Here is a 22714-nt window from a genome sequence, read left to right on the forward strand (position 1 = left end):
CACACGCTCAGTTCATCCTCTGAAAAACATTACCTGATCTCAATTTCGGGCCCCTTAGTACTGACCACAGTGAACCATCTTCAGATGGCTGCTCCCCGCTGGATAACATGCCATATTGCAGAAGTGGTTTCTTGAACATGATGATGAGTTCACTGCCTCCGCAGTCACTTTATTAATTTTTTTAGATACATTAAAGTGTCTGCTCAGTGTACATGTGGTTTAAAAAAACTGCCCTTAAATGTGTACAAACTCCACAGTGTGCAGCTTGTACACTTTGTGTTTACAAACAGTTTTATAGTTCCAAATTAGCAAAACTGCAAACAAGAAAAAGGAAAAGCTACATGTAAAAATACTTTTGAGCTTTTATTTGAAATGTGACTTTACACAGGGAAACCGAATGTCATGTTTGTGGATATAAAAAAAATTTCAATAACAAAACCTGTCACACAAAAGGTGTGGTATGTCTTTTTGCAACATTCGTCCTACAGCTTCCCACTGAATCTGAGCTTTAACAGAGGCACCTCTCTCTTTAATAAATAGTTTCATTTACAGAGCGAGTAATTAGATATAAATACAAAGGCGCGTTTAAAACATTTTTTTAAAGCAATTATAAATGTGTTGATTCTATTTAAAAAAAACAAACAGGCAACAAGCAAATCAATCAAGCAATCAGATGCAAAATTGCAAACAATGTTGGCGAAACCAAAAACTGGCACCAAGAAAAAAGAAAACATACAAACAAAATGATGTTCAAACTTTAAATTATAGGCACTAGTTTAAGAACACCCACCACATCAATCACCGGTACAGCTTCCCGAACACTGGCATGCCTTTTGATTCATTCTCATAGCATAAGAGGTAAAAGCCAATCAAAACCTAAAATGTATTCAAGACAGATTTTCATCATATTCCTTTTTTTCATGGTATGAATGATACACACTGATACATCTCTTATGGGGATTTGATAAACAATATCAAAGTTTCCTTGTTTTCATTGGCTGAATGGGTGAACAGGGACAAAACAGCTCTTTCAGGCTATTTTTCTCAACATCTTTTTTTAAATCAGACATCAGTAAAAACTCAGATCTAATGTTAACCTGGGGCCAGTTTCACAAAGAGATCTGAGACTCCAGTGTGCGAGGGTCTAAAATGTGCTCTTTGGCTGCCATATTTCTGCAACAGAGTCAATTAGCAGCTCAGGTCCAGTGATAAAAGTCCCAAATGAAAGGGCTTTTAACTTTAAGTGCTTACTTGAAGTGCTGTGTTTCTATTAAAAGCACAATTCAGTAGCTCAGAGTGGATCCCAAATTGAAGCTTGGTCTTGCAGCGGAAAGAGGACTATTATGAACAATTATAAATGAAATGCCTGCTATTGTCTGCAGGTAAGATAAATAAAAGCCCGGGTCACCAATGTGTAATCTAGTCTGAATTTCACAAAAAGAACCACTGACTTTTATTTAAAGGTACTTTTTGTAGTTATCTGCATAATCTAATTATAACTTTCACCAGCAGGGGGCAGCACATTCATGTTTCTGTTCCATTTTTAAACTTGATAGTTCTCTTTACCCTTCCCTATTTATACAAGAAGCTTCCCTTTTTCCCAAAACACCAGAGCAAATAAGCACGTGTTCCTCCTAATGATTAGTCAGGTTTAGGAAACGTTACGATGAGTCACTGCACCATCTTGTGGTGCAAAATTGTACTGCGCAAAAGTACAGAATGGCCCAGATTGAGCTCTTAAACATAATTCAAAGGCAATGTGGACATAAAGTTAGAACGATTGTTTCTTCTTCTTCTGACAGCTTTGGTTCATTTTTATTGTTTTGAACCACTAATAAAAACAAAGATTTACAAAAAAGTACCTTTAGGTCAAAAGCATCACCATTCTCCAGGGCTAACTTCAAATTATGTATTCACTCAGCGACACTGCTGATAAAATGATGTTCAACCAGAATTAGTCGTTGCTTCTTGTTTAAAAATAGTCCAGGACAAACTGGTTTATGTCGCCAAGCAGAAAGCTGCTGGGCTGGGGAAAAAAATTGCAGTTCACTGAGTTGCAACTCACTAGAGACTCCTGTTTTAAAATAACCAGCAAGTTTTTTTTTATTAGTCAGTTTTATTGTTATCTTTAATTTTATTTAATGTGTTTTGGTATTTTTTGAAATTTTATTTATGTATTTTTTTTTTTTCCGTCTTGGAAAGCACTTTGGTGAACCATGTGTTTTGGTTGTTTTTTTTTGTTTTGGTTTGTTTACGCATAAAGTTGCACAAACAGCTACAGCTTAGTTTTAGTCTCCTGGGGTCTTCCCCCCCACCCCCCAATTTAACTCGCTAATTTAAACTAAATTAAAATATGGGTGTTGAATCCTGACACATGCACGTGGAGCAGACTGCACATTTGCTAATCAGAGTCATTGAACTGAACCTACCTGCTGTTTGTAGCTTTAGTGCATTTTAAAATTCTAGTGTTGAATTACTCTGTTCCTCCTCTCTGAAGCAGCAGGTATATCTGTGAGCTGTACCGGTGCAGTTTATGAATGCTAGCATTAGCTGTCAGCTTACCAAAAATCCATCTTTTACACACGGTTTTAGAACTGAGTCATCTTTGTGAGACTGGCCCCTGTTCTTGAACAGACCACTTTAAGCACTTAAGTGGAAAAGTATAATCTTGGCAAAACTGTGGTACGAGTCAGAACTGAGGCTTTGGCCGGGATGTCTTTAATCACCCGGTTTGACACTTTAAAAACAAAAACAAACAAACAAACAAAAAAAGGCTTTGGAAAGTTAGCTTTGCAGTTGAGGTTCAAAACGTACATTTTAAACAACTGAAATTTTAAAACAAAATACTGATATGGATGTTTGGATGTACACTTCTTAAATAATTTTGAATAAATAATTTTCCAAAACAAACTTGTGCATACATTCTGGCTGATTTTACAAAGAGGAAAGATTCTTAAATGTCAAACCCACACAAGAGGTGCTTTCACTGTTTCAAGACATCAACAATTCTCTAACGTTACGGGACAGTTCACCTGCACAGCATCATCATAGAGATCGCTCACCGACATCTGTTAAACACAGAGCATAAAGAGAGAAATGCGTGGAAACATTTCAACCTGAGGGAAGTGAAAGAAGAACAGGGGGGAGGAGGGGGAGGAGGAGGGGGAGGGAGGAAAGCTGGGCATGTGGAGATATGGACAGTCTCACGGATGACTGCAGTTGAACCAAAGGCAGGTGACGTGTCCTCTGATGGGGCGCTGGAGTCGGGCTGGTTTCTTTGGCATCTTCTGGGCTGTCTGCACTACATGCCTGACCCCTCCAGAGCCAGTCCCCACAGAGAGACACAATGAGAGGCCCTCTTTGACACAATGTGGACTCTGTCCTCTCCCTTTTTCTTTTTTAAACTCTTAATCAAATGCATTTTTGGGGGCTTGGTCTTTCTGAACTATAAGAGTTATCTAGGTAGATAAAGTGCCATGTTAAAATATTTCCTCCTTTTATTGATAGTTTTGACTGGAGAGCCCCCTGGTGGCCCGCCTTAGTAACAACCTTCTCTCCAGTTCTCACCGCCGCCGCTGTAAGTCCGCGGACCAGGAAGGGACCTGAAAAGGCAAGCAAGGAAAATGCATTTCTGTAACAGCCAACAATAATAATAAAAATAAAGATATACAAGACAGAAAACAATTCAAAATAAATATCACAGACACATTAAAGCACTTAAAATAGATAATAAACAAAACAACTGAAAGACATCAGCCAGACTCCGAAGGAATCGCGTAAAAATATGTTTTAAGGACTGATAGAAAGTCGGTCATTAATTCTGCGAGCCTTGCACTCCCAGCCAGGCTGTTCCAAAGTGAATGTCTGCATATTAAACCAATAACAATGAACAGAAAGTGTGATTGTTAGCGCTGTCGCTCTCCAGCAGGAAGGTCCTGGGTTCGAATCCGCCAGCGTTTGCCTGGAGGTACTTGTGCTTCCTCCCACAGGCAAAGAGATGCAGCTTTGGCCACAAGTGTGACTCTAGTGTGTGTGAGTGTACCCCCCTCCTGTCCTATGACAGTGTACCCTCAAACCTGAACTGGATAAGCGGTTAAGAAAATGGATGGATTAACCTTTCCTGGGTGTTAGTTTCAAAGTTAGAAGGTTCTTATTTGGAGGAAGCAAGACTGGCCAACCTTTATAAGAGTGGAATCAATCTGGGAATGGAACCACCACAAAGCAACACACAGAACGTAGAAAGTGAATTATAGAAATTAAAAGACAGGCGATAACAGTAAAACTGCACGAATTTGTAAGAACAGTGGAATCAAAAGACATTAAAAGAGCTAGTGGTGGATGGAGATTCTACAACCACTCATCACTAGCTGGAGCTGCGGCTACACCAGCATTTCTCTCTCTCTTTCTCTGTCAAAGTAAAATAACCAGCCAGCTATTTAAACCTGGAAGGGAAGAATGCTGCTGCTGCTGCTGCTGCTACACTCAGGAAATACAATAAGACTGTCTGTGCAACATTATGTGACAGCAACTAAACATTTCAGCAACGTTTAATTTACGATTTGATTGTTGAGGAATGTAATTACAGACAGTGTTTAACATTGTCTGTTAGTCTGTTGTGCTCAGCTTTGACTGTTGTCTTGACATTAGACTGGTCAATTTTTAGTAAATTACCAGCCAGAAACATCACTGGTGTACACATAAGAGCGAAAAAAAATATATATATAAGCACAATACGCCCGCCTGGTAACACTTTATAACCTGCTGCATGACTAAGAGTGTAATTCCCCTTTAATTAGATGGAACTTCAATGTATTTTATCTGAAATTACAGTGTAATCATATTTACCTAGCGATACTTAAAGGTAGGCACACTGGAATAAAGGAGGTTAAATTAAAGTATAATTATTTCTTGCTTGCTACCTCTTTATTCTGCTGCAGCTTATTTCAAGTATTTGTAGGTAAATATAGTTACATTGTAATTTAAAATGAATTCCATTGAAATTCCATTTAATTACAGGGGAATTACGCCCTTATTATAAAGTGTTACCGTCCTCTTTAATCAGACAGAGAAGTGCACAATAAGGACAACGTGTCTGTACATACCTGCGCACGGGTTGGGCCAGTTTGCTGCGAGGCAGAGGGATCCCACCGCCTCCTCCTCCTCCTCCTGTAGAAGCACTAGGTCGGGGCAGGCCACTGCGTGGAGGAGCTAGGGAGCGGGTGGGGGTGGAGGTGGCAGAATTGGGGGTAGATGTGGCCTTTACCGGTTGCCGCAAGGCTAGTGGTGATGGGGTGGCAGGAGTCCGTAGTTTACTGGGAGATGGGACTGGAGACGGGCAGAAAAGTCAGGTGTAAGTGGATTATGATGGACTGCTTTCATACACAGTATCTATATAATGAAGTAATGATCAAAACCACGATGGTGTGAGGTTAATTTAAATATGATGCCGGTATAAAAAATCTGAGACAGTATGCAAGCTTTTACTAACAACATCCATTCCAAATTCACAAACTTCTACATAAGTTCAAAAACATAAATAAATGAACAGAAAGGTTAACTAGCACAGCTGCCGGCTATGATTTTTGATGCATTGACAGAATGAGATGATACAAACACACAGAGCAAACTCTACTACTAAAAACCAACACAACATCGATGCGGCCACGGCGTGGAAACCACAATCACGATATTTAAAAAGGTGGAGGCTCTCAGTGAATACTCACTGAAATCACCTTCTTCTCCAAAGCAACAGGAGAGTGGGACTAGACAAAGACGAAGACAACAGAGACAGGCCTTATTTCAGAGCAGGGAGGGAGGAACGTGCTGACCATGCAGTGTAATGTGGCGTTTTGCTCAAAATGGGCCTTTAGGGCTGACGCCACACATGATAAAGGCAATGAGTCTGTCATCATATTTGACAGAAATCTATTCCGTTTCCTCTAATTTTCAATTATCTATAAAGAAAAATCCTTTGACTAAATAAAACCCACCTAAATATTAGGGCTGCCACGATTTGTCGACTAGTCACGATTACGTCGACTATCAAAATCGTCGACGACTGATTTAATAGTCGACGGTCGTTTGAAGCTTTGTAAGATCACAAAAGACGCAGGAATAAGTAGCAGGATTTAAGAGTGTAATAACGGACTGAAACAGAAGATGGCAGCACTGCATGTACAAGGATGCCAGCTACCGTTAAACCCCGAAGAAGAAGAAGAAGCAGCTGTGTCCCAGAATTCATAGCGCGGCCCAGCTCAGTTTCCAACAATGGCAGCAGCTAGTTAGTTTTAATGTTACTCTTATTATTCTTTCTGGGTCACAAAATAAACGTTTAACATATTTTCAGGCGAGAATGTAGCTGTGTAAACCTCAAATATCTGCTCAGTTTATCAGGACACCACATATTTTCAAAAGCGCTCGACGTTTTCGGAGACATCTGTTACCCACTAGCTCGTTAGCGAGCCGGGGGCTAGGCTCACTAGCGCCGTGAGAACACCGGTATATGAGTCACTTAGATAACTTAAAATGTTATTGTTTGGCTTTTTTTTTTAGTATTTTATTTGTTCCTGAGTAAATCAGTTTGTCTGAGATTAAAGTTATAGTTTTTACACAGCTGAATAAACGTCAAGCAGACAGCTGATTATCAGAAGTGTGAGATGCTCCAGAATATACTCTGGTGTCCTGTTATATTTTAGATAGCAAGGAGTTTATTAAACTTCACCGAAACAATCTGCAAATTTCATTAAAATTTAATAAACTATCATCTTGTCTTTATTTTTAGTTAGCACAGACCTTAAACACTTAAAGCTGTAAGCTAATGATAGTTATATAAGAGCAGATGCTGCTGGTGCAATAAGCTGTAGTTTTACGTCCAATGGATGATGATCTGATTAGTCGACTAATCGCAAAAATAATCGGTGACTAGTCGACTATCAAAATAACCGTTTGTGGCAGCCCTACTAAATATACAGTAAGAAAAATTATTTAAATTGCAACACCTGACGTAGGAGAGGATTTTCTGCTGGGATAACTAAAACCTCTTCGGGGCCACCTTTAACGATGTTATGTATTTGTTAATGACAACCAAATGTTTTGTTTTAATTGCTTCCTTAGTAATTGCTCTTCTTATTCCTGCTATTTAGTGAAAGCTGCTGGCATCTCTGGGAGGAAGTGCACAACAAAGCGAGATTAATGGGTTAGTGAGCTCTGTCATGAAGTTGGCTCTCTGTTTACCTGGCTAGGTCACCATGGTAACTTAGGCTAGGCACATAACCTGGTCTGGAGTAGGTTTGTGTTCAGATCTTCTCTTTAAAAATCATCAGGATGGATTTTCATTGATTTTTTTCACTTAAAGCAAGTACAATACAGATTCTCTAGACTTATATTTCATACAGACAAGTTGATAGGCTTACTAATATCACAAAAGGAAGCTGTGCAGTAAAGTTACAGCTCGACAAACTGTACTGCATGCATTCAGTTGGTCATGGAGAAAATGTAATATTGTATTTATGCTTGGTCCCAATCTGCTGCCAAATCATTCTGTACACTGCTGAGGTTGTAGCTAACAGAGAACACATTAGAAAACTCATCGGCCTGTTTGTTGGCAATTTATCACTGAGAATAGTCAATCAATAACATTTATTTCACTTTGACCTGCCCACAATCTACGGGGATTTTATGAGGCTACAGGACAGCACTATGCCCAGACATGCAGAGTAATAATGTGTATCATGTTTAAAGTTTCAGGGCTCTAACGTGCAGCACTCATGGCAACATTTAGCAGTAAAATAGATATGTATTGACTTATGTATTCACAAGATTTCACAGGATTTTCAGGAACGTTGTTTCTTTTTCTTATTATATTTTGGGGTTTTTAGATTTTATAGATCTGCATCCAAGAGTGAAAAGATGCTTCGATCCCTTTTTATGCTGAGCCTGAAGCAGAACGCCTGGATTAGAAGAGAAAGTATAAAACCTCCATCGTGATACCCGCCACCTCTGACTGAGATTTTACATTGTGTCGAGCCAGCTATCGCAAAGAAAGCCTGGCTATGTTGGACTTGCATCGTAGGAAAGCCATCAGGTGTCTTGTATGTGTGGCATCAAACAGGTAAAGAGCAAGAGAGAAGAAAACTAAACAGTGAATGAAACAGTACACGCTCTCCAGCCTTTGGATTTTTGCCAGTGTCACCTGTGCGTCCATTTATACAAAACAAGTATTTTGAACATCAGCGGCAACTTTCTAACAGCTATCAAGATGACAAATATTATAAATGCACAACGTTTATTTACAACTATTTTTATTATGATCTAACTGTCGAATCATAAAAAAACATAACTGAAGTCTAATTAACTATCAGTTTACTATTTATTAGCAATGGCTATTCTAAGGTGTTACCTACCTGAGACGACACTGACCCTGTCATGCATGATTCTTTACAGAAAGAAAGTATTACCACAACCAAAAGAAAATACACATTCACACATTTCTTACAAGGTTGCAAGATCATCCTCATCTCTGACAACAAACGTACTCCATGGTTACCTCGTATTAAACGTCTTGCAAAGAAAGCAACAAAAATAAAAGGCTTAAATTCAGCGTGTGCTCAGCGTTGCTTTACATTCTCAGCACTTCAAATGACGAGCTGGCAACTTCCCTCACTTTCATTTCCGCTCCATAAACATAACAACCCATCATTACAACTCATCAGTCATCTGTACCTTCAGCTGACTTTTATGTTGTCACAAGTTGTGCATTTGTCTGTGTGAGAGAGCAGTCTCACAGCCTTTAGCTGTTACCTCGTAGGGCAGTGGGGCTTTGGAGCTGCTGTTTGGGTTTCAGTGAGGTGCGAGAAGGGGTCAAGTATTTCGGGAGCTGAGGTGCTGCTGGAAAACAGAAACATGTCAGCACTAGACTTCAATCTGTCACAGAATTCATGGAGAAAGAGGGGCTATTTTGGCACTGGAGGCCATTTGAGCCTGAGGTGCAGGTTGAGGACACTAGAGGGCTCTCCAAGCACACACGCTGAGATAGTGAAGGAGGAGCACGACTATCAGAGCAAAGTGTCCTCTGCCTCTGACAGGTTTAACAACCAATCCCAGCACAGACAGAGAAAAGGAGTGTATGGTTTACACATGCTTTACAGGGAAGAGAAGCCAGTGATAGAGGCAGCAGAGGTGCCCATGTCCAGTACAGCCAAAGCTCAGAAAAACACAAACCAGTCACCACAGATAAATGAAGACTGAGGTAAAAACTGAATAGCTGCTCTGTATGTATGCATAGGGAGCACACAAATACACCATCTTTCCACACTAGGAGCTGGTTAAGGCAAGAAAGAGGCAGCTACCACATGATTAACCCGCTGAAACTTCCTCTTTGACCCCTCCATCTGCCTCTAGTAACAGAGGAGAGATTACAGCTTCTGGATTAAGGACTAAATCATTACCTTTATCTCCCATTACAGGATTATATCAAATGGATAGTCTTAACTCGCAGAGGAGGATTTCTAAGCTCTTAAAAGAGACCATAAAACCATTGGACATGAAATGTAAAACAATGTTTGTGTCACAGATCCCCCGAGTCGCTCTGGATTGTCAGTGTTTCTGGCATCATGCTTTTATTCTGCAGGATGAGTGCTTTTCTTTGAAGTGAAAGTTATGCCAAGACAATAAGAGGAAGGATGTGTGTGTGTGTGTGTGTTTGTGTGTGTGTGTTAAACATATTACAAGGAAAAAAGATCAAAGACAAAAGAGGATCCCCAAACACCAAAGCCATGTCACTACAAAGCAGTGCAGTCCCTACACCAAAGGTGCAGCCAGAAGGATTAACGCTCACACAAAAGCTAACATGAGATTACACAGCCTGCCATGTCGCTGCGCTTGGAGAGCAAAACAAATATCGATCTAACAAAAAGTTACTTCAGTAATGAATCTGACAGTCTAAAGCTTCAAGTTAATAAATATTTCGCATTCAAACTAAAAGGCTTAAAAAGTGATGCTCTCCGTGGCTGTTACAGTACTCACTGGCAGATTGGCTCTGGTGTCGGGGGGAGCCGCCGTTTGGCACTTGCAGGTTGGACTCACAGCTGCGACTGTTCTTCACGGGCTCTGGGGCCTGAACTGCTGCCGCCACCGAGGTGCGTGTAAGATTAGGAAGACTTCGGCGCAGTTTTTCTACAACAGTAGCACAGGCCAGAATCAAAGTCAGCGTCAACTCAAATCACTGTTTCCCACAGATAAACTTTTACTCGCCGGTGTACTCCTACATGTATTAGTTTAAGCATATTTGGTAACATACTTATCCATGTGATTAAGTTATGGACAATCACCCTTACCCTTTCTGTCTCTTGTTATTTTTTTCCCATAGACTGTATAGAAAATAATGGATGCTAGTATTTTGGTGTGTTGAAACCAGGGGTAACGAGTAAAACATGGATCCCAAATGCCAAACTCATTGATATGCTCATTGGCTAACGACTGTTAGCCAATGAGCATATGTATGAACCATCCAGATCCCTCAGGTCATCTGGATCCGGTCTTTTATCAGTTCCCAGAGTCAGAACCAGACACGGAGAAGCTGCATTCAGCTTTTATGCTCCTTATATCTGGAACAAACTCCCAGAAAGCCTCAGATCAGCTGAAACACTCAGTTTATTTAAATCCAGGTTGAAGACTCACCTGTTCTCAGCTGCATTTGAATAAAGCACCAAATCCACACTTTAAGCTTAAATTTCAAAACTTACATTTAACTACTGATTTTATCTACTGTTCTGATTTTATCTGTTTTGATTTTATATACTGTTGTTTGTTTGTTTGTTTGTTTGTTAATTAGTTAGTTAGTTTATTTGCTTGTTTTAATCAATTTTAAATCATGCTTTTTATTTGTTCTTGTTTCTAATGTCTCTGTAAAGCACTTTGAATCACCTTGTTGTTGAATTGTGCTATACAAATAAACTTGCCTTGCCTTGCCTTACAGACAAGTAACCAGTGAAAACCATTGAAACAAGCTACTGAGACAATAGTGTTAAATTTTTACAGAGCAAGTAGGCTGCGGGTCAGCTAAAAAGAACCCATGTTTTGGGCACTTCTGAGTTTGCCTAATTTTTTTTAGCTACATTTGGGTCTGAAAAGTCAGTCTTTATTTGGCTGGCTTGTTGGCCAAGTCGCTGCTGTGGCGACCTTTGATAAAAAGCTGTTTGAATTTTTTGTCCAGTGTTCACTGACTGGTGCCTCTGGTGACAGCAGTTGTTCTAAACCTCCATCTCACTGAGATCACAAAGGAAGGACAACCATCCCCAGCTTCCTTGCTGTTTTCTGACTTTAAACTCCATCTGATAATAAACACATTACTTGTGATGAAAATAAGACCTAATGTGGGAAACACTGGAGTAACTGAAACATGCAACTTGTTCATGTCCACTGCTTACCTTCATTTTTCACCACATTAGTCTGAAGGTCATGCCCGTGGCTCTGCAGCGAGTGACGAGGCTGCTGCAGGCGGCTGATGATGGGCTGAGGAGAACCCCGGCTGTGGCTATAGTCGATGGAACGAGCAGGCGAGCGCGAGCGGGGAGAGTTTCTCGGGGATGCACGGGGAGAGTGGCGAGGGGAGGGGCTGAAACGGTTGGAGGGCAGGTGAAAGGCCGGGTGCACCGCCTCCTCGTCGTCCTCCAGACTATGAGCATCTAGCTCCTGGTCACTGAAGGTGCTGCGCCGCAGGGAGTGGCAGGATGAACCCGAGCTCCGTCTGGATGCTGTTGCAGCATATTCCTGTCTCAAGCCTGTTGGCAAAAAAGGTGTGGTGCAAAAAAAAATGTAATTGCAAAAAATTGAAGAATAAAGCTGTGGATGACGGATACATACTCTCTTCCTGCATGCGTGCCAATATCTGGACATCAGTGACATCATTGAGTTTATAGGTCGTTGAGGATCCCACTGAGTCCTCATCCATTTCTGACGTGCTCAGCTCGCTGTCCACCGATGACTGCGGACTAACTGCAGGAGGATTCCTCTCTGCTGCAGAGTTTCTCTGATGAACTGGTGCAGAAATCATATGTGAATGTTTTAGAGATAAACTAAACAGATATCCTGAAACAGACAGTGAACTATAGAGAGACCCATACTTGCGTTACTGGGCATTAGTTGCTGTCGCACGATGGGCACTCTGCTTGGGGTTGAGGAGGGGGAGTTGAAGCCACTGCTGTAAGGGCTGTTGGCTGCATTTGTGCTATAAGGACTTCCATAACTCTGCTGGTTGTACGGACTTCCATACAAGCTCCGGCGCTTGTTGGCTGTAGAGGCAAAAAGCAGAACTACAATGTCAGACAGCATCACATGAGAGACTCAGAAAGACTTGTCAATAAAGTTTTCATGTTGCAAAATCCATGCTGTCTACATGTGGTGGAGTTGTTAAGCAGTTTCACGTCCTCTCATTCACTAATCTATGAAACTTTCAAGCGGGAAAGTAGAGGTGTTAAATCAAAATACAGAATTATATCATATATTACATTTACTTGCAATTAATTATTTTGTCATCAGTTCCTTTATTTTCATTTTGACATTTTATTATATTATCTATACAAGTCAGCAAATAAATGTTTTAGATACCTTGCACAAGCAGATTTAGAACCTGGCAAATATTACCCACTAAACTATTTAGTTTTGTTGTTTTTATTGTTTTAAAAGTTGACCACTAAGAAAATGTGACAGAAATACAGCAAACGCACCAAACTAATAGACTTTCACTATATTAGGTACTTGTATATTTGTCCTGGACAACTAATAGTATTAATATGTGTGTCCTGAGCAATTTCATCACTCTATTGAGGTGATATGATTTCTTATTTTTAACATATTTTACCACTATTTCTTCTGGTAAGTATACTACATTAATAGGTGAAAAAGAAAGACTGTTCTCAATGAATAATCCATAATATTCTCTTCACTGGGACCAGTTAGTCAAGTCAAGTCAAGTTGGCTTTATTGTCACTTCAACCATATACAGTTAGTACACAGTGAAGCGAAACAACGTTCCTCCAGGACCAAGGTGCTACATGCAACATAAATTTACAACATAAATTAACAGAAAACACTAAACTAGCTAACTAAGAGGCCTAGTTAGCTGGCTAGCAGAGACAAGACAGACTGACCTAACATAAATTACAACATAAATTAACAAAAACTAACAATCTAAGACTTTTTTTTTTGTTAACAGACAGCAGACAACAAAGTGCACGTGCAAATGTGCAAACAAGAGCAACAAAGTGACAGTGTGACAAAAAAACACAACGTAAAATAATAATAAGGTTTTGTGATGATGAGTTGAGGTAGTGGAGGAACAGTAAACATTCCTTAGTGTAGCAGCAAAAATTAGGAAGTAAAGAAGTTAGTGCAAAAAGACCAGTGTTTGTGTTAATTAGTCAGTCCAGTCTCAATGTTTTGAGGTAGTTGAGTCAGCCTCTGTTCTTCAGTAATGGTTCTGTCATTCAAAGGATATCATAAAATCTGCACTTCATCCTACAATACCTGTCAACCAAACACGGTCATGGCCAACATCAGTCTTGTTGACTGCTTTTGAACCTTTCAACAAATGAGGAGGCGACCACCAGGTCAGTGGCAAATGCCTTTCTATTGTGCAATATAAAGTTTGTGTTGGCTGAATGTTCAAAGATGAAGAATTGCTGAAAGACTATAATAAAAAATATTTGTTTTTTTATGCTAAAGAGAGAATAAAAAACAACAAAACAAAAAATATTCATCACCATCGATCACATAAACATCCCCGCATACCTGCTGAAGGGGGATTTTTGTTTCCTTAACTTCATAAATTACCTGCGTATAAAAACAAACTTGCAGCTATCAATCTTATAGTTTCTACCAAGAATCACAACTTTTAGAGAAATGAAAGTTTAGAGAAAGTCTAAAATCCAACTCATAGAAATTTGGGATCAAAACTTGTCGTTCATTGTTTAATCTGCTCATTCACCATCTATACGCTGTAACCCCTTAAAAGCCCTGACGAAGCTTGTTGGCCTTCTGAGCATTTGACTATGAACATCAGGAGTGTCTGCTCGGAGCCAGCACATCTATGCCTGCACATTGCAGAGCTTTCAATCTGATTGAGTCTCTTATAATGTATGCTGAGTGTGGGCCTGATGGAGACTTCCTACATCATTAGCTGGGACAAACGCTTAACAATGCAAACCATTCAGTCCATATACGCACAGAGCACAATACAATTCTCTGTTAAACTCAGCAAAGCAGCGGTCACAGGCTACAGTCCAAAGTCGCTGGTCTGAATTATGATATCAGACTCTGGACACTCTGTCACAGTGATACTCTGATTGGTTTAGATGGTTAACATCTCTCGAGTTTGTTCATTTACCCATCATCACTCTGTTTTAATCTCTCTTACTGGATGTGTTTACATTGCTTGGTGGTGAGGCAGCCTTTTAAGATCAACTCTCTGCTCTTTCCACATCGCTCCTTTCACTTTCTCCTGTTCCACCTCGTGCTCTGCACTCTGTCCTCCTGCATTATTTAGAAAACGCCATCATGTCTCCTCTGCTGCAATCCACATGGATCAGATCCTGTGGAATGCCAACAACGTTGGAACGTGTTTAGTCAGAAATGCTGCACTCACTTAACCAAAAGACTCTTTGTTTTCCAGAAAAGAACAATGAGGTCAACAGATTTAAAGAGTTCACCTGGTGAAGTGGTAAATGAAAGAGTAAATACTAATCTGCATGTTCTGTAAAGCTCCACTGTGTTTACATCACAAGAAAGTTGATATAACAGCATATTTCTGTGACTGCATACAGTAAAATCATAAACAGTGGTCCCTGGATCCAGAACAGTGCTGCAAGTGTTTGTTTTGGATTTTTTAAAATATTTTTAAAAAATATATATATAACATTGTTTTGTTTTCAGCTCAAATTCAGTTTCCAGAATGGTTCTGCTCCTATATCTAACCTATATTTAAATTTGATTTTGTTTTGAAAATACTTTTAGTGTTACTTTTAGTATTTTTTTAGACTTTAAATATGGATACATATTTGAAAAAGACAAAATTCAAGAGGTTCACTATACCACACTTGATATTGATATACCTTTATTAGTCCCACAAGGGGAAATTTATTTGACCATGAGTGTGACATCGTATCTCAGATGAGGTCTCGTTCTGTCCTTCACAGAGCTTCAGATCTCACTGTTTTAGAAGCTGAATGTTTAGCCTATAAACTGTCTTTTATTTTGAAAATAAAAGACTAAATTTTCTGTGCCAATCCTGTATCCGACTTCCTGTGCTCCTCTTCTGCGTTGTGCAACTTGATGTGGCTTCCGTTAAAAATAGACCAGGCTACATTTCGAGCTTTTGAAATGCACTGTGGGTCATTTGGCAGAACTGCAAACACTGTCCTGAGTGGGTGCAAATAGTTCTGATCGCTATGTTAGAGCTGGTGTATTTTCAAGGTAACGGTTACACAGACATCCCAATTTCAGTAAACATCAAAGCCTCCTCAAACTGTTTCTGCTGGCAAATTTGATTAAATTTAAGAATTAAAACTAAGTACACCATATAGTTCTAATTACTTTCTGTGTAATTTTTATTTTTATTAATGTTTTTTCATATCGACTTTTAGTTTCTGTAAGTATCATAACTTGATTTTAGAAGGATATCAGGATCCACAGTCTATTATTTTACAATATGCTTGAAATGTCCAATTTCTATCTCATAATGGGAAAGAAGTCATTCTTTCAATATCACTTCTAAGTCAGGCTAAGCCCCACACCTGATAAACTTTTCATTTAAGTTGATCATCAACTTTTAAAAATAATTCTGCCTGTTTGTGTACAACACAGCAGAAGAGCTTGGCATACTTTAGTCTGTATTGGGTCTAAGCTAAAATCACAATGGTGCTACAGCTCAAAGGGCCAATTCAGGTTTCAGAGGATTTAGATGTGGTTAGGTGACCTGGCCTATCACAGCAACCCTAGCAACACACTTTCAGTAGAATGAGACCAATCTGATGGGATCAGTAGCACAGGGACCAATAAAAATAGAGTGTCCTTGACACCCTCGTGTACTGAAACAAGTCAGTAGAAAGAAAAGGAAATGTTCTTTCTGCCCACTGTGACTGATGTCATTTCCATTTACTGTGATATGAAATTGTGCTGCGCCAGTCTGTGGAAACTTCAGGCCAGTTTCCACAGGCAAAAATAAAACTAAATGAGGCGGCACACAACAGACTGCTTAAGGCCTTAAAGGGGGAAGGAAAGAGAAGACCAACCTTTCATTGAGGCCATTTGATACAAAAATAAAATAAAAGAATGAATGGGTTAAAGCAGCAGCACGGAGCTGTAAGCACATCCAAGAGACAAGCAAATAGAAAAACTATTGTATGCTAGAGATAAATACACCAGAGAAGAAAGGGGATAAAACTGGCAGAGACATGCAAGAAGGAGGTGCAACAACTGTGCAAAAGTCAGAGCTGAAAACAGGGCAGGTCAGCCATGTGACTGTGGTTGGGACCTCTTGGGTCTTTTACGTACTCTGTGGAACAGCTGTCAAAGCAGTGCAAAGGAAATGAGCTTTGTATAATTGTACAGCACTAATAACAAAGTGGTTCCACTACATATCTGAACTGTCTGGTATGAATAAAGTTGTGCTGTCTGACTAGTATAGTCAACTCAAGGAGATGTCTCCCAGGAGTTTCCTCCCTGTTGTTAGTTATATAACTGAGACACGTCATCTGTGGAGAAGATTTTAACAGGGTGTGCGCATACAAAAGGCTTGGGTCACTCCTCACACAGAAGGTCATGTTTAAAATATCTGAATATGCACTTATTCCAGAAGATGGCACAATGCTTAGACAGATGTGAAATCTTCACACACTTTTGGTAACAATCTGCCGCAAGTGAAGAGTTTATTTGGCGATTCCATAGCAACAGCATTTCCATGCTCCTGCTAGAGGTCGGGTATGAAAAATAATTCAGCCCAGAGCTATAAAGCCCTGTCTGGTGACTCTCACAGACACAAATGCTTTCAGAATGTAGCGCTTAAAGCCAAATTCATGGTCCTGTGTTTGCGTAGCTCTCTGGCTATGCAGAGAGAAGGATTATGGGAGTTTAACCAAAGACTCCAGTGCAGTGTTCCCAAAAAGACAGATGCTGACTGCAACCAACAGCTGCATTAGACGTTTTAATGGTATTATTTAACTCTCACTTTGACTTCGCTGTGAAGAATTTTTCGATTACAACAATCTAAATCTAATTTGAACATATCCATGTTGTAAAGCTGAGCAAATTTGCCATCATAAACTTCGTTTTTTGAAAACTAAGATCGCAGTTTAGAAAATGACCATTGCATTGCATTCAATAAAACCAGCAACTAGAGACTGAGCCAATAAACTAATCAGGAAAGTGTTCACTTAGCGGATAAGCAGTTTCCCCTCAGATGATATACAACCTGACTTCCTAATTCATCAAGTTATTTAAGTTTTCGCAGAAGTAAAAGGATGAGATGTAGAAAGTAAATGCATGTACACTGACTGCTTGATGCTGATCCTCGCTTTAATAGAGAGTCTGGGTCAGACACTGAGATACTATGTAACCTTATAAGTCTTCTTTGAAAAATTTCTAAATATTTTATTAAAAATCACAATGTTGGTGTTTAATTCATTAGATCTGAATGTCTTAACCACTTTACTCAGTGAATCATAAGCCTCCCCATAGTGCACTTTCACTTTCCACCAGTGCCATCTGAGGAATGAATGAGGTGGGGCAGATGCTATTAGCGACAAGGGGGGTATTTTTAGGATGACGTTATCGTGCCACACCTACATCGATGATATCACCACAAGTAAGCACCACTCCCTAAATCAGTGTTTCTCAAACTGTGGGTCAGACTCCAGTAGTGGAACAATGGGGGCGGACAAATGGACAGTAAGATAACAAACTTCCATATTAAGGTTTCATGGATTTAACAGATTGTGTGAATTTAATGACTTAAATACAAAAGTGAGGTCAATTCTCTCCTAACGTACTGCAATAAATCACTGTGCTCCCAAAGATGAGTTTTTAGGAGTATAAGATGAGTTTTTAGGAGTATAAGAAGATTCCACAATTGAGCCATTCAGTGAGTATTATTAAGAGAAATGTTAGCAGAATTGGTCATAATTAGCAACTAGTTTGGTAAGGCAAGAGGTTTCTCAAAGGAAGGTGAGGTAAGGCTAAGAGCAATGTTCAACAAAAGGTCACATAGTCCAGCCCATAGTAGCTGGTATAAACAGCCAATAAAGAGCAATAAGCTATATTATACAAGCCTCACTCTGATCTGATTTATCATTACTTAAGAAGACAGTCCAACACATAACTACTCCATGCAACAATATTCATATAAACAAGTTTCCCTATCCCCAGATGAGGGAAGAAATGTGTGACCAGGTGTTTCTTTCACAACAGCTGAAAGAATCCCACTGACCCCAGTGACAACCTTCACTGGACTGTTACTCAACGTGATCCAACTATCACATGAGCATACCACAGTCAAAATGGAAATGACTCGCCTCTTAGTTTAACTTTCAGGAACGGAGCCCTGTTCTTCTCACTGAAAGCTTAAATATAATTAGTGAAATCAAAAACTCTACAGGCATAAGAAATTAGGTAACTCTAGGTGATATAATGTTGCTTTTTTCAGGTTCTTCTCACTATAAGAAGGGGCCTTTCGAGAGTGACTGCAAACGTCAGCACGATTGCTCCATGTATAGTTATGACAATAAGTCTATCTTTCCTTATTTTACGTACTCTCATACACAACTAAATGATTTAAACCCCAACATGAAAAAAATCTGACTTTATGTATGTAAACTGAGTGTGTCTGCAGTTCATTCATTGAATCCATACACTCAGGGATCAGAGACTGATAGGTCCGCTGGTTAGCTCAGGCCATTCAGTATGGATCAGTTTAGGTTTGTCGGTGCTGCTGTTTGAGAAGAAAGTGCTGCAAAAGCAGCAAAATAAGAATACAAAAAAATAAATAAAATCACAGATGTAAATATAAATAAGTAAGCAATTAGGCACTATCACGTGACACAAAATAATAAATATTTTGCAGGTCCCAGGGCACAACAGCTCCTCATACAATCTGCGAGCAAAATAAGCAGAAAATAATAAACCCGTTGTTTTTAAACAGAAAAAGAAGAAGAATTTTCACTCCGACCAAATGATATAAATCTAGATCATTTAGCAGTGTATGCTCGGCACTGTCACCCTTGCAACCAAATCCAAAAGTGAGGACACAACTGCTACTGTGCAGTACACTTTGGTGTTGTTTTGGTTAATCATGCACTTCTTTATTTTTATAACCTCGTTGGAGACACAAGTGTGCAAGCAAGTTGGTCTTTACCAGCATTGCAGTGATTTATTATTACTATTTTCTGACTGAAAGGAAGATCCTTTGATAGTTGGAAATGAGATATTCTGCAGAAATCAAATCCATTTCAACTTCTTTGATTCCTATACAAGTGACAATATAGCGATTTTCTTTTCCTTAAGTTGTAACACCCATAGTTTAGGAGTACATATAAGAAATGACATACGCATAAGGCACAGCCAGGTCATTATGCTCACTAGTGGACCAGGGCAGCTGAAGACTTCAACAGCCGAGCAGATATCCACATGAAAGGCAGACTCCTACTGGTGTAAATTTTGTCAAGAGACTGTGAATACAAGGCTCCGTGTGGACCACAGTGTGCCTTTATTCCAATCGAGGCACTATACTACAATGCGCCAACTACATATACGCCCTTCTTGCAGACTCTGAGCAGTCTTGAAAAGAAAATATAAAAAGGACTACACAGCTGCAGTGTCCACAGCTGTCTGCATGCACATCCTCAAGTGCCAAAACCAGAGGGCATGTGGATGTCAACTACCCTACTATCAGAGCCTCGCGTTCACCCTTTAATAGCAAAACATATGGATCCAAACAGGCTGAAAGTATAACAGCCTCTTAACTAGGGATGGGAAATGATAAGAATTTAATGATTCCGATTTCGTTATCGATATCACATCGATTTTACTCCTTATTGTTTCTCTTTGAGTTTTCATTAACGGCTTTGAGAGTCACCACCATCGCTAAGCAGTACATCAAAGACATTACATTCATGCAAATTAATTGCATGCTGTATGGTCAAATGTTTCTGAATGTTGGATGCATTTCCCCTCTTTGATGTGATCAGTGTTGGGGTCATTACGCAAACAAAAGTAATATATTACAAATGTTACACAGAACACTTTTCTTAAATATCCATATGAACCTTGTGGAGCACAGACTGAGTTACTACCTTCCTCCTCCAACACATGAACTGAAATCAGCTAATTGTAGCACAAGTGTAAGTGAAACCAATAAGCGGCATCAATAAACAGGCATAGTAACAATTCCAAGGAACTGAACTACCGGGAACTGGTTCTCTACAAGAACCGGTTCTTGATTCCCATCCCTATTTTAACATAAATCAGCAACCCAAAAAACAGATGCAAGCACTAGCAGGAGAGCTGGTTCAGTGATTTTGGTTCCCTTCAGCTCAAATGCATCATGTTTGTTCGAAGGCCAGCCAGACAATTGTGAACACAAATGAACATATCTCAATACAGACACTAATAGAGAAGCCCAATGATCCAGATAACATAGTCTGGTACACATGTTATTTGCTTCTGACCTCTAACATACCAAAAGAAAGATAAATTAAGTGCATCGGTATTGTAATTACAGTTGAAACAATTACAACTATGCTCCTGTTTACCTGACATGGTGAGGTCCAGTCTGTGTATGAGGGAGCGCTTGGCTGATTCCATCTCGGGACTCGGATTGTCCAGAGCTTGGCGGCACCACACGATAGGACTCAAGGCTTTTTGCAGGGGACTGTTCAGCTTTGCCTCATATAACCTAAAAAAATATCAACAGCAAGTTATTTTTCTCCTCTAATAATGACCGACAGATCACTCCTATCACACCTCATATGATGTGAGTCAACAGCTTGAAGAGGAAATGTGATTGAGAGGATAATAAGCTGCTAATCTGGACCTGGTTTTATTACAAAGTGCTGCCTTATAGTGGATGATGTGGAGAGGCAGGAAGGAATTCATGTTTTCTTAGTAAAAAGAAAAGAAAAAAAACATTTTTTAATGCTAATTTATTTCAGACATAAATATTTAAAATCTTGAGCCTGGCTAATTATTTAAGGGGACTCTAAAAATACAGTAAATACCCTTTTAATACCCTTTTATTTATGTTGCATGTGTTGAGCTTTAAGAAATTTTAAGAATAAACAGTCTTAAAATTTTTTTTTTGAAAAGACCATAAATCTCAATACTTAATCATATGTACTCATTTAAATAGCCAAACACTTTTAATATGGCTTCAAGTTAAACTCAAGGCTTGCAGGGAAAATACGGCCTGAAAATCACTTCACACTCACACACCTAGTTGCTCTGCAGAACCAAGTGCACACACCAAACTAAACAGAGAGACACAATGACACCTCATATGCAAACTGACAAGCCAGCGAAAAACAAAATGTGGGATTTATTTATTTATTTATTTATTTTAAGTTGATGCTGCAGGCAGATAATTTTACCCGAGCAACCTCCAGAGCTAGAAGATTAAGTTAAAGTGCCTAAAAATTTAGCGCTTTAATTGGTCAATTCCCACAGGTTCCAGTGTTAAAATGTTCAGCAGCATTAAAAACCATATTTATAGCCTGGTACAAAAATGTTTGGGGGGTTTTTGCGGTGTGTGACTGCTTTGGGTGAGAGGTGTTGACAGGCAACTGGAGCTGGTCAGTGACTGCTAGGTGCTTAGAAGTTTAGGCTCCAGTTTTGATGAATAAAATTCTGGTATTTTTTCAGACCATCACCTGGCACCAGTTACCAGGTATCTGTTTCTGTTCACTGCACCCATACAAGTTTTTGCAGCTTGCTAACAAATCTATCCGACATTAGCTCATAACTTAGCGCTGCATCCTCTCTCCACATATGGTAACTTTCTGGCTGCAAAAACCAAAATAGGAGCAGCCAAAACACTAACAATGAATCTTCAAAATGCAGAGTCCAGGACCGCTGGATGATGTCATGGTGGCTACATCTACCATTTCTACACATGTGACACACTGAGTTAACTACAGCTTTACTGAGTGTAAAGAATGACATTTGTTTACCACGACATAATTTCTGCTTACAAATAACATTTGTGATGTCATTTTGACAGCAAGAAATACAGTCATAGACAGAGAACTAAGGCTTCATAAAGTTGCTGAACTGAAAAATGACAAAATTTATGTTACTTTTGATTGCAAAGGTATAGAACATGCATAAATAAGCTAACCTAACAAGATCATTGGAAAAGAAATAACACTAAAGTACATACAGCATTACCTGAGATAGCTGACGCGCTATCAGCCTCGCCTCATTTCCATATTAAGATGAGGTCAAAAAGTGCATTGGAGCAAATGAATTGTGACTGTGGCACTTTCAGTGGCTGTAAAATTTATATGCTTTCAACTTCTAACAGTCTAAACATGTTTTCACTCATCAAAATTGAATTTAATTGTGTTCCCCATTTATAAAAGCAATAGAAATGTTTATGAAGAGAAGAGAAGAGAAGAGAAGAGAAGAGAAGAGAAGAGAAGAGAAGAGAAGAGAAGAGAAGAGAAGAGAAGAG

At 39.4% G+C, this 22714-nt stretch overlaps 1 protein-coding gene across 3 annotated transcripts in view; it reads right to left on the reverse strand.

Annotated features, from left to right (window-relative positions):
- slain2 (SLAIN motif family, member 2) overlaps positions 1 to 22714 on the reverse strand; it is a 25662-nt gene continuing 2948 nt past the window's right edge. Inside the window, exons 2-9 of one of the 3 annotated variants that reach the window (XM_042221400.1) lie at positions 20799 to 20941; positions 12123 to 12290; positions 11863 to 12036; positions 11427 to 11780; positions 10024 to 10173; positions 5724 to 5762; positions 5103 to 5325; positions 1 to 3602 (exon numbers count right to left, since the gene is read on the reverse strand). In XM_042221400.1, coding sequence (XP_042077334.1) covers positions 3539 to 3602; positions 5103 to 5325; positions 5724 to 5762; positions 10024 to 10173; positions 11427 to 11780; positions 11863 to 12036; positions 12123 to 12290; positions 20799 to 20941 — 1315 coding nt within the window. In that variant the 3' untranslated portion in view covers positions 1 to 3538. Of the gene's footprint in view, positions 3603 to 5102; positions 5326 to 5723; positions 5763 to 8799; positions 8887 to 10023; positions 10174 to 11426; positions 11781 to 11862; positions 12037 to 12122; positions 12291 to 20798; positions 20942 to 22714 lie in introns of all 3 variants that reach the window. The other 2 variants (XM_005923339.3, XM_005923340.3) reach the window with 2 other exon arrangements.

The sequence above is a fragment of the Haplochromis burtoni genome, unplaced genomic scaffold (assembly GCF_018398535.1).
Source record: "Haplochromis burtoni strain Fernald_Lab_line unplaced genomic scaffold, NCSU_Asbu1 Contig_65, whole genome shotgun sequence".
Classification (NCBI taxonomy): domain Eukaryota; kingdom Metazoa; phylum Chordata; class Actinopteri; order Cichliformes; family Cichlidae; genus Haplochromis; species Haplochromis burtoni.